This window comes from Rattus rattus, chromosome 6, assembly GCF_011064425.1.
Source record: "Rattus rattus isolate New Zealand chromosome 6, Rrattus_CSIRO_v1, whole genome shotgun sequence".
NCBI classification, from domain to species: Eukaryota; Metazoa; Chordata; class Mammalia; order Rodentia; family Muridae; genus Rattus; species Rattus rattus.
This window is the reverse complement of record NC_046159.1, coordinates 38,689,531-38,701,708: the sequence shown is the minus strand read 5'-3', so window position 1 is coordinate 38,701,708 and position 12,178 is coordinate 38,689,531. Positions and strand designations below refer to the sequence as shown.

General features: G+C 41.1%; 1 protein-coding gene across 1 annotated transcript; it reads left to right on the top strand.

Annotated features, from left to right (window-relative positions):
* The first annotated feature begins 890 nt into the window (after nucleotides 1–890).
* Nucleotides 891–4,942, top strand: LOC116903442 (histone-lysine N-methyltransferase SETMAR). The gene is made up of 2 exons (XM_032905996.1): nucleotides 891–1,017; nucleotides 3,568–4,942. The coding sequence occupies exons 1-2, from the start codon at nucleotides 952–954 to the stop codon at nucleotides 4,354–4,356; spliced, it is 855 nt and encodes a 284-aa protein (XP_032761887.1). The 5' UTR covers nucleotides 891–951; the 3' UTR covers nucleotides 4,357–4,942.
* The last annotated feature ends 7,236 nt before the right edge of the window (nucleotides 4,943–12,178 follow it).

Here is a 12,178-nt window from a genome sequence, read left to right as displayed (position 1 = left end):
TTAAATCAGAAAAATACTTTTCTTAGTATTTTTAATAACCTTTCATGGAAGATAAATGTGAGAAAATATGAAGATTAAAGGTTAATAATTTATAATCATCACTGGTATTAATGTCAACGATTACATCTACTTAAACATGTATTCATTTATTCTGGACTGGTAAAATTGCTCAATGGGTAGAGACACTTGCTGCCAAACTGAAAAATTACCTAGGAGTCTGTATTGTCTTTTGAAAGATACATGAAGCTCATTTAGAATTTGCTGTCATTTGTAATACAAGTGTAAAGGATTCCAAACTGTCAGCCACATCTCTCTCTCTCTCTCTCTCTCTCTCTCTCTCTCTCTCCACACACACACACACACACACACACACACACACACACACACACACACACACACACACACACGGATCAAACCCAGCACATTCCTTGCACATAGTAGGAAAATATATAAAAGCATATACAAAATGCTTCATGGTAAACTATAAACTGGGGATGTGGCTCAGCAGTAGAGCTCTCACCTAGTATATGTGAGGCCCTAGGTGCAATGTTCAGGAACAGCAAAATGAGTAAAATTAACAAAAGAGTCTTGAAAATACTTTCCTTAAATTTCTAAGTAGAAATGAACAACTAATTTTTAGGAAAAAAAATAAAGATACTCTTCAGGTTATAAAACTACAGTAGGTCAGATTTGGTTTTAAAAGAAATCATCTGTGTCGGGCAGGGGGTGGGGGGGGGAATCATTTTATGGTTCAGTGACTTGATACTGTACTTAAAAAGGATGTGCTCCTTGAGGAACAAATCAGTTTAAAAATACTCTTCATGAAAGGTTTCACAAGGAGATCATAAAAATCTTCATTTTACAGCTACTTCTCAAAATGCCCCGATAACCATTTACATTTCAATGCTGAATTGTTAAAAAGCCAAAAGTGGGTTCTGACTAAGACAGCACATGGTGCATTTGATGGACAGAAGCACCTCTTTCGTCCCTGTAGGACATCCCTGCTCAGCTAAAGTGGTAAGACACAATGCAGGAGGAAGCTCTCTAACTCCCCACCCCCAAATCACTGTCTAAGCAGAAGGCTGGCCTGCCCCCAACCCCAGACTGCCACTCTTCACCTTCTTAATCTTTTACCAGGAATGCCAATCCTCCCCCAGTTCTGTGCTTTTTAAAGTATAGGCTTCTGCACTCAGCCGCACAGCTCCACCAAGCCTCCACAGGAAGTGTCACTACATGCTGGTCGATGGTTTTCTAAAGATGGGCCAGGAGACATCCTGTTAACAAGGGACCGAGATGGGCAATTCCAAGATTCCTCAGGATCCTGTAAAATCCTTACCCCCCAAATGAAAAGCCAAGCAGTTGGTGCCTTGCAGAACTACTCTTATCCAGCTCTGTGGACACATTGGCAGGCCACTTTACTAGGGATCAGAATAAAAACAGTCCCCATGAACTGCCTCTTACAAAAGAAGGTTTGGAAGGACACTGGTGAAATTTCTTTCTTGTATTTGTACTAGAAACGTCAGCGTGGCTTCTGATGGTAAGCCTGTTCCTTACAGTTAAAGACTTGCATCTAATCGTGTACCCTCTTTGAACCGACTGCTTCCAGGTGCAGGCAAGCATCCAGGCTCTTTCTGCTGCACACTTTCTGTGGCTCAGCTCACTGGACAGGTTGATTTCACCTGGGTTAGTCTGCTTTCTGCTACTGTAACAAAATGCCCAAGATTATCAGCTTAAAATATTGAAAGGTTGTTGGGCACGGCGGCTCACTTCTGTAATCCAAGCACATTAGAGGCTGAGGTGGAAGCATTAGCAGATGTTTCACGGCAGCTGAGCACTGTCTTACCCCACCACCACCGTCCTCACCTGCTCTCCACCTTCTCCTTTTGAGCCAGGGTCTCTTACTGAACTGGAAACTCACTGATAGGCTATGCTGCTTAGCCAGTGAGTCCTGGGGATCCTGCTGCCTCCACTCTCCAGTGTTAGAATGACAGGTGCATGCTGCCAGGACAGACTCCTTTTTACATGTCTGCCTGTGGAATCAGAGCCAGGTCCCTGTACTTGTATGGCAAGAGTCTACCAACTGAGCCATCTCCCCAGCCCTAAGAGACACTTTAAGCTTCAGGGTTTGAAATTAGGCTTGTTAACCACGATAAGGAAATAATTACAGCAGCAGGCTTTCCAAGAGAATTTAGATTTGGGACTTTAATCTTCATATTTTATAAATGTGATGTTTTGAAAATTCAGGTGCATCCAAAACACCAAGAAATGTTTCCAAACATTTATCCCTGTCCCTTTGTCATTTAGTAAGAACAGAATTTCTTTACATGTATTGGATACATCTATAATTTATTTATTGATACCTATTTAATAAATTGCATCTTAGAAGTATTACTGTGATCGATTTAACATTTATGACTTTCTAACCCAGAATTGCTCGTAATGAACATATGCGTGTACATACATTATCAAATAAAGCTAAAAAGAGAAATAAGCTAAGGATAAAATACTGAATTTCATATAGACATCAAATTCTGTCATTTTTTGTCAGAGTGCTTGAGAATAAACGATTATGAGTGCTCAGCCCTAAATGGAACATCTTTATCAATCCTCCCACCCGTGCCAAGGCTCAGGGAACATCACAGAGAGGAGAACTGGAGGATGCGGAGGAGCTCAGTGAAATGCCATCCTGTGGTCATGGTGTGGCTGCTGCACTCACGAACTCACAGCAGCTGTGGTCACACAAGATCAAACCAACTAAAATCCCAGCATGGGTGGGGAGGTGACTCATGACGCGTCACCTCCCCTAACTTATGGGCTCTGGGCAGACGACAGCTGCTAAAAGAAGGAAAATCATTCCCTGGGGTGTGGCCCGAGTGCCAGGGGACAGCCCCACAGCATGCACACCTGGGCAGCACTCAATGGACTTAGTAAGCTATTTAAGAAGAAAAAAAGAGAGCATGAAGATGGGAGGTGGGGTGGCGTAGGGGCTTTATGATGCTATTCCATCATAAACATATGCAATTCCCAAAGAACAAAAAATAAAATTTCAGTTCCTGATACTTAGAACTATGAGGGAAACAAAACAAGCTTCAAAGATTTCAATTCCTAATTATAAAAAAAAAAAAACTCCTATTGCTATTTTTATTCTTGTAAGACCACAAAACTTTGAATTTTGGAAGGGAATTTGTGGGACTGGAGAGAGGTCTCTCTGGTCGAGACCTTGCCGTTTCCAGCTCTCTTGTCAGGCAGCTCATAACCTCCTGTGACTTCAGCTCCAGAGGATCAAATGTCCTCTTCTAATCTCCATGGGTACCTGCACACATGTAACATACACAGACACACACATTCACATAAGTAAAAATCAAAACAAATCTTTAAAACTTAATTTCTTTAAGTAGGAGAGGATCTTCTAGGGTAATGTTTTGGTGTGCTGTGTTCTTACAGGCTTGTCTTGTCATATTTCATATATGTTGAAATTCAAAAGTAACCCCACTAAAAGCTGCACATACATTACATCCATATGAAATACGTGAACACCACTCTAACCAGCGTTTCTAACTTTTACAGTATACTCCTGATCATGTAGCTGGGCCTGGAGCAGACATGGACCCCACACAAATAACCTTCCCTGGTTGTGCTTGCATCAAAACTCCATGTGTCCCTGGTACTTGCTCCTGTCTTCGCCATGAGAGCAACTACAATGACAATTTATGCCTTAGGAATGTGGGATCAGAAGCAAAGTATGCCAAACCAGTCTTTGAATGCAATGTTCTGTGTCAGTGTGGCGAGCACTGCAGAAACAGGGTGGTCCAGAGTGGTCTCCAGTTCCTTCTCCAGGTATTCCAGACAGAAAAAAAAGGTTGGGGACTTCGGACCTTGGAATCTATACCCAAGGGAAGATTCGTCTGTGAGTACGCTGGGGAGGTATTAGGATTCTCTGAAGTACAAAGAAGAATTCACCTACAAACAGCACATGACCCAAATTACATCATCGCCCTCAGGGAACATGTGTACAATGGCCAGGTCATGGAAACATTTGTCGACCCTACCTACATAGGAAATATTGGGAGATTCCTCAATCATTCTTGTGAACCAAATCTGTTGATGATTCCTGTCCGAATTGACTCAATGGTGCCCAAGCTCGCACTTTTTGCAGCCAAAGATATTTTGCCAGGAGAAGAACTCTCTTACGACTATTCAGGAAGATTCCTTAATCAAATAAGCAGTAAAGACAAAGAAAGGATAGACTGTGGACAACCAAGGAAGCCTTGTTACTGTGGTGCCCAATCATGTGCCACTTTCCTGCCCTATGACAGTTCACTATATGGCCCCTTAGAAAATCCAGGCACCAGTTAGGACAGGAGGTCCTACCTGCCTGCCCCTTTGTGGACAGAAATCAGAGGGAGCCAAGCAAGCAACCTACACTCAAGGGAAGGCTACCCTGTAGTCCGCATCTTGCTCATCCCTGTAAGACAAGGGGTTGCGCAGACCTGTCTCTGCCACGTTCCCTATGTTCAACTCAGCAATATGGCCCACACTGAAGAATGTCCAACAATACACTTCCTCCCAGAACACTTGTATTTGTACTTAAATGTGGGTATGTTCAAACTATCAGGATGCATGCGAAAAGGATGACTCCTTGGGTATCGTTCTTGTGTTTCTTCTTCAAAACCAGAAACCATACTTGGTGGCTAGACTTGGGGACAGCCATCCTAAAGCCAGGACGACCCTGGCAAAGGGTCATTCAGAGCTAATCACCAAGGTATCTGGCACTAGAGAAAATCCTGCTAGTCCTGAGCTGATGCCTCTGCACTTGTAGGTGGGGGAGCCTACAATGTTAAGCCACTGTTGCCTCACATTTGAGCAAACCTTATTCAACCAGACCTCAGCCTTGATTTTCGGCTAGTTTTGCTGGCAATAAAACTGTTTGTCTTCTATCTGACTCCTGATCTATTACTCGTTTGTTTCTAAACATGAATTACAGAGGAAGGTTGTTAAGTTTACCTGCTAAAACTTAAAAATCACCAGCAATAATGCAACACAACCAATGATTTCCATTTCTGATCAGGTCAAAAGAAGCCTATTGTAAAGGCTTTGCTATACTCTTGGCTGTGTTGCAGAGCTTGTGAAGTTAGGTTTCATAAACCTCCAACAGCCCCCACTCCTTCATGTATTAGCAACACAAGAATAACCCTGTCAACACCTTAGAAGCAAGTGGGCGTTTTGTAACTGTAACTTGTAGAATGACAAAGGCTTCTAACTGCCCTTGTTAAAAGAAGGATAATAGAAAAACATAGTCAACTGCAGTCTGGAGAGTATAGCTCGATTGTGGAGCACCTGCCTAGTATGCAGAAGCTTTGGGTTCCAGCATGTGTACCACAAGATGAATAAATGATCAGACAGCACTTTGAAATATCAGGTTCATTCTACATAAGTTCTGTGGAAGTGAAATATCTTAAAAGGCAATTATTCAGTCATGTATATTATTAGTAAAAAGAAATTGATTTCGGAAGTACATATAAACCATTCTACAAGGAGGCTCTGTGCTTTAAAAAGAGATGTTATATATTGTAGCACCCTATTCCAGTGTAATAACCTATTAGTTGTCCATCAGAAAAAGGGAGGGGGCGCGCTGGAGAGATGCCTCAGTGGTTAAGAGCACTGACTGCTCTTCCAGAGGTCCTGAGTTCAATTCCCAGCAACCACATGGTGGCTCACAACCATCTGTAATGGGATCTGATGCCCTCTTAGTGTGTCTGAAAACAGTGGCAATGTACACACATAAAATAAATCTCTTAAAAAGAAAAAAAGAAAAGTATGTGAATTGTCTCAGTAAAGGTGCTGTGATTATATCAGAGTTTGTGTTCTCACAACTTCAGAAATTATTCCCTGGGAACAAGATAGTAGATTTTACATAAAATGTCCCTAGTTACAAGGGTACAACCTCAAAATTTGCCTCCAAACTAATTATTTCTCCCTGCCAATCTTTCTGGTACTTTCTCGGGGGGGGGGGGTCCTACTTTTCATAAGTTAGCTTGTATCCCTCACTCCAAAATGGCTCTTTTTGTTATACTGTTACTAAAGGACCTAAACTACATAAGGAGCAAGAAGGGAAATCTCTGGGGGAAAGTTTTTGGCTCACTATCAGGTTAAGCAATCCTTTGCTGCTTTTCATCTGCACTCTACTGAACGTCTCCATCTTGACTCAGGAATAGTCACAAAGAACAATCTGCTCAGACACATCAGTACCCAGCCCTGTGGTACTTCAGCCAAGAATACAAGAAATTTGAGGGGTGTGTGTGTGTGTGTGTGTGTGTGTGTGTGTGTGTGTGTGTGTGTGTGTGTGTGTCCTTTGTCTTGTTACTTTCTGTTGCTCTGATAAAACACCGTGACCAAGGCAACTTAGAAAAGAAAGTTGGGCTTATGGTTCCAGTGAGAGTCCGTGATGGCAAAGGTGTAGCAGCAGGAAGAGCTGAGCGCTCACATCTTGATCCACAAGCACAAGACAGAGAAGACTGAGAATAGCGCGAGTCTTTGAAGCCTCAACACCCATCTTCAGTGACACTCCTCCTCTAACAAAGCCATACCTCCTAGTCCTTCCCTACAGGTCCATCAACTGGAAACCAAGTATTCAAATGTAGGAGCCCACTGGGGTCATTGTTAACTTAAACTGCCCCATCCTCATGTACTTTCTTGCTCTTCAATAAAACAAACGCCTGAAAACCATAGCCCTGAGGTTAAGGCTGAAGCCTATCCTAAGTGCCAAGTTAACTGCATTTGCTTTGTTTCCCTAATGCTACCATAGGAACTGCAAAGATTAGAGCACTGGCTGCTCTTGCAAAGGACCTAGGTTCTGTCCCCAGAGCACACATGGCAGCTCACAACCATTTGGAACTCCAGTTGCAGGGGATTTGATGGCCTCTCTGGCCTCCCTAAGCACCGCAACTAGGTGGGGCGGTGGTAACATACATACATGCACACAAAAAGTAAAAGTGATATTAAAAAGTTGATACACTTTTTCAGAGAAAATATTTTCTAATATTTAAAAGATTTTTAAAAGATTTAAAAATCCTGCTTGATTTCTAAAATGTATTTGTATGATTCACTTGATATGATGAAGATGGCACTTCACTTCTGTCATCTCCCAAATCCCATCGCCTTGCTCTTGGTCCTGAGTGGAGAAAAGTAAGATAAACACAATGAAGAAGCATTTATACAAAAAGTTTTTGACCTATAACTCCCTCAAAAACTGCCAAGGTCATCAAGACAAGCAAGCTAGAGGGGGAAGACATGGCTCAGGAATTTAAAAAGCTCTGACTGTTCTTCCAAAAGACCTGTCTGATTCCATCCAGCTGAACCCAGTTCCATATCCAGTACCCTCTTTTGGCCTCAGCACTGTACAAATGTGGTACACCCCACACACAGGCCAAACCCCTTAAAATAAACTTCTTTTTTAATACCAAAACAAAAACAAAAACAAAAAAAAAAGGGTAAGTCAAACAGCCACAGCCAAGAAGAGGCAAAGGAGAGAGGACATCTAGACGTGATGTGATGTCTGGGAGCAGATGAAAACAGGCAAAACTGCAGTATCAACGCCAGGCTTCAACTAAGAGTGACATATCAGTGTTGATTCAGTAGCTGTAACAAATGAAGCCTGTGAAGATGTGATGTAAGGTAAATGTGCTATCCATAAATCTAAAACTGTTCCATAAAAGACTCTACAAAAGTAAATGCAAACTATTTGAAAAACTATTCTGATCTGATATAAATAAACATACATGTGTATACATACATATGTAATACATACACAGTAAAGTAAGAGAATGAAAAGATGCTTACTCACGGGTCATTAGTAATTAGAGATATATATAAATTAAAGCCACAGATTTACTATGACAGCTAAAGTCAGAAATGGCCATGGATCAAAGTTAGTCATGACATAGAGATATTGGAACATCATGTATGATTATGGGGTTAAAAAAAACTATACAGGTATTTTGGGGAAGGTAAAGCTAGCATTTTCAATTTGATGTAACTAGGTAGAACCCCAAGAACCAACAGCTATGATAGATTAGTGGTTACAAAAGGCTGGACACCAGGCAGCATCAGGGGATGGTGATGAAGACTCTTGACTAAAACCTGATCACATCCTATATTTTTATTAAACGCTAATGCACGTCGGGCCACTGTGAGGGGATTGTTTATTAATCAAACCACCATGTAATTTATAGATTTAACTAAAATGTTTAATTCTGAAGAAATAATTTTCAGGATCCAGCATATACTGAAGACCAGCAGACATCCAGTCGTTGAACCAAAACAACTACTGACTTTGGTAGGACACAAGTTATAGACAGCTGTTGTTGGATTCAGAGGGAGCACAATGTGTTGCATTCTAGTAAATCCTTTATATAGATAGATGATAGGTAGATAGTAGATGAATAGATAGATAGACAGACAGACAGACATACCATAATGGGATATTGAAACTTTCAAGTTCTGTTTCGAGAAGCCTGACTAATACAGGGCTGCTGGACTGCCAGAACATTAGCACGTTTGGGAAGGACAATAAAATATTCCAGAGTTATTCAGAACTGTTATAATTTGTTATGTTTTTTAAAGGGAAGAGTTTTCTGAATTTATAGCTCTGCAAGCTCTGTTGAAAAAAAGAGGGAGGAAGAGGAGAAGGAGGCAGAGAACCTGAAACCTGAAACCTGAATATCCAGGTTCTGGGATAATATCCCTAGGCCCTAGAAGATGCTTGTCACTTGTTTGGGGTTGGTTTGTCTGTTTGGTTCTGTTTAGGATTTGTTTTGTTTTTCTGTATAGTGTTTTGCTTCATGTATGTCTGTTCAGCACATGTATTCATAGTGCCCAAGGAGGTCAGAAGAGGGCACTGGATCTCCTGGTACTGGAGTCACTGATGTTTGTGAGCCACAGTGTTGATGCCGAGACTCGACTCTGGTCCTCTGCAAGATCAGGTGCTTATAGCCCACTTCCAGTCATCGCCCCCTCCCCCCAGGTTACTTTTTTGTTTGCAGAATAAGGCATGGCTTTGCTTAATGCTGTAAGATGCTTGTGGCTGGAGCCATTATCACCACCGTAGATGGCTGCTGCTCTGGGATGCAGGAGGAATGTGAGCTGCAGAAGTGTTTGGGTTGGAAAGAAAAGAATCAAGCTCATTAACTTACTGAATCCTTCCCTTCAACACAAACACAACTAATTCTTCAGTAGCACTGTATTGTTTCCCAAGAGTGTGTGTCTCTCTCCTCCTGTTCCCATTCACAGGTCAAGAGGTGTTCATTAGCCTATACAGTGTTTACCAGGGCCTGGAAACAGATCTTTTCAAACCATTGTATAGCTCTATGTTACTTTTACATTTGTTTATGTGTGATTCTAAGAGTTTTATATTGGTTCTTGTCAATATCATATTTAAGAGATAGTGTGAAGATGACCCCAAAAGTACATAGTTTATATGATAAGTATGTTTGTTTTCTACAGTAATGATAACTTATCGCATATGACCCCATTAGATTTGAGCATGATAAATAAATTTCATGGTTTGTTTTCAATGCCAACTCAACAGAATGAAGGTCTGATTTTAAACACTAACACAGAACTACAATGTCTCAAAAGGTTTCTCTTATTTGATGTTAACAGGACAACTTTATGAAAATTGCATTTGCTATAACACAATTTATGGTTTTACTGAAAGATGAGAAAAACGAATTTATAGAAACTACATAGTAATTTATGAGCCCAAGAAGGTCATTATTTTATTACCCATTCAAATATCATCACCTCAGTGAATGCCAAGGCATGAGCAAAGATGATGGAATTTAGAAACATTCAGTGTTTCTGCCCACTTTCACTCAGAGTACAACCAGCCTTGAATGTGGTTTCGCTCATCTGGTTGTGAGGCTACTTTTATCCAGAGTTCTCTCACAAGCTGTCTTGATGCTTATGAAGGAGACAAGGGAATAACTTCTCTGGCTAGGCTAATTCAGTTCTCAAAGTATCAAAGTAATTATTAGAGACCCTACCCTCCTTTCCACCTTACACCATGCTTCTTTCTGGCCTCAGCTCCTTGGCCACCAGCTTTGCATTCCTCCCATCTCTCCCACAAGAATTCCTCTGCCTTTAACGTTCAGTGTCTTATCATTTTCAAGATGGTTGCCAGATTTTAAACATAGCATTAGATCAGGTCACTGAGAAGCTCTTTCTCTTGCCTTTAGCCATTATAACAGTATTCTCTTATAGAGGATCTTACAGGACCAGATTGACCTCCAAAGGGCAACACTGTGTGTGTGTGCTCATGTGTGTGTGTGTGTGTGTGTGTGTGTGTGTGTGTGCTCATGTGTGTGTGTGTGTGTGTGTGTGTGTGTGTGTGTTACACGTATGTACTTGTTACTTAGGATTACACTTTCCCTCTTCATTCTGTTATCTTTTCAGATATTGTTGTAATTTCTTGCTCTCTGTCCTTGTGCTTATTTTGACATGACTTTTTAAAAATAACAAGACAGCAAGTAATATATTCTAGTCCACCATTTCTCCCTCCCTTCCTCTGTCCCTCTCTTTCCTTCCATTTCTTTCCACATCTTGTTTGCGTCTGATACTGCCCAGTGTGCACCACTTCCATCAGTCTGCAGTCATCTTGTCAACACCTTTATCAGCCACATGCCCAAGCCTTATGACACACCACCATAGTTAAATGGGAAAATACAAATGACCTGATCTACCCTATATCCATTTGTGCTATGCCATACCTGGCTAACCTGGTAATCCTCTGGTACAGGTATGTTGAATCTGCATACTAATTGACAAAGACAACCAATTACTGAGCAATGATGTCACTCATTCCAACTCCACACCCAGTGATGTCTTCCCTCTGTGCCTGCTCTCCCCACCTCCCTCCATCATTTGATTGGTCCCATCTCTCCCCACGCTGCCACTACAGATCATTTAAATATTTAAACAGAGCATGGGGGAGGGTGGTAAGATATAAATCTAGGCTATCTTTAATCAAGTCTGAGCCATTTTCTTGATTGACGATTGATGTATGAAGGTCCCATCCACTCAGGGAAGTGCCAGCCCTGAGCAGGTGGTCCTGGGTTATACAAGAAAGCAAAGAGAGCAAGTCAAGAGGAGCAAGCAACATTCCTCTGTGGCCTCTACTTCAGATTCTACCTCAGCTTCCCTCAAGAGGTTGTAATCTGAGACACATAAACCAAATAAACTTTTTTCCTCCCCAGTTGCTTTGGTCATGGTGTTTATCACAGCAACAGAAACCACACGAAGACAGAGACTACACCTCCTAGATTACATCTGAACATAATTAAATCTTGCTACTTGAGTTTTGGGGTTTTATAAAATTGTTTTGCCACTGTATATCCCTTTATCTACCCAACTCCTGCAAACAGCATAAGATCCACTTCCTCATCTCCTTCCCAGCTCTAGCCATAGAGACCTTTGATGTTCAAGCACAGCTCAAAAATGTAGATCCTTAACAAACACCAGCATACAGTCCATCCGAATGTGCTTTGCTAAAACTATTCTCAAAGTTTTGGCTTTTTCAGAATAAATTGGATATTAGCAGTCATATTGTGGACCTTTTCCTTTATATCTTCAAGATAAATAAATCAATCATTAAAAGTAATAAAAAGGGCTGGAGAGATGGCTCAGCGGTTAAGAGCACCCGACTAATCTTCCAGAGGTCCTGAGTTCAATTCCCAGCAACCACGTGGTGGCTCACAACCATCTGTAAAGAGATCCGATGCCCTCTTCTGGTGTGTCTGAAGACAGCTACAGTGTACTTATATATAATAAATGAATAAATCTTTTAAAAAATAAAAGTAATAAAAATAAATTTTTAAAAATTGTTACTTATTCAGTCAGTCAATTAATTCACAAATGTTTGTTAATTATTCTCATACATTCAAGATTTATAAAGTTAGGCCCCTGAGCACATAATTTATTCTACAAAGGCTTTGGAGCCCCTAATCTACTACATCCTGGAGAAGTCAAAATCAAAAGTATTCTTCATTCTCAAAGCACTTAGTTTCCCCTAATAGAAAATCTACGGACATTCTCAATGAGAACTCTATGCATAGATTTCATATGGTCTTTGGGTGCCTATATGGTACAGGTTCTGTGCATGCAAACTGGGCACCTTGCACAA

Coding starts and splice junctions, on each gene's coding strand:
- LOC116903442 (XM_032905996.1), top strand. CDS start 952: ATGGTGCATTTGATGGACAGAAGCACCTCTTTCGTCCCTGTAGGACAT. Junction 1,018..3,567: donor ATCCCTGCTCAGCTAAAGTG/GTAAGACACAAT, acceptor TAACTTTTACAG/TATACTCCTGATCATGTAGC.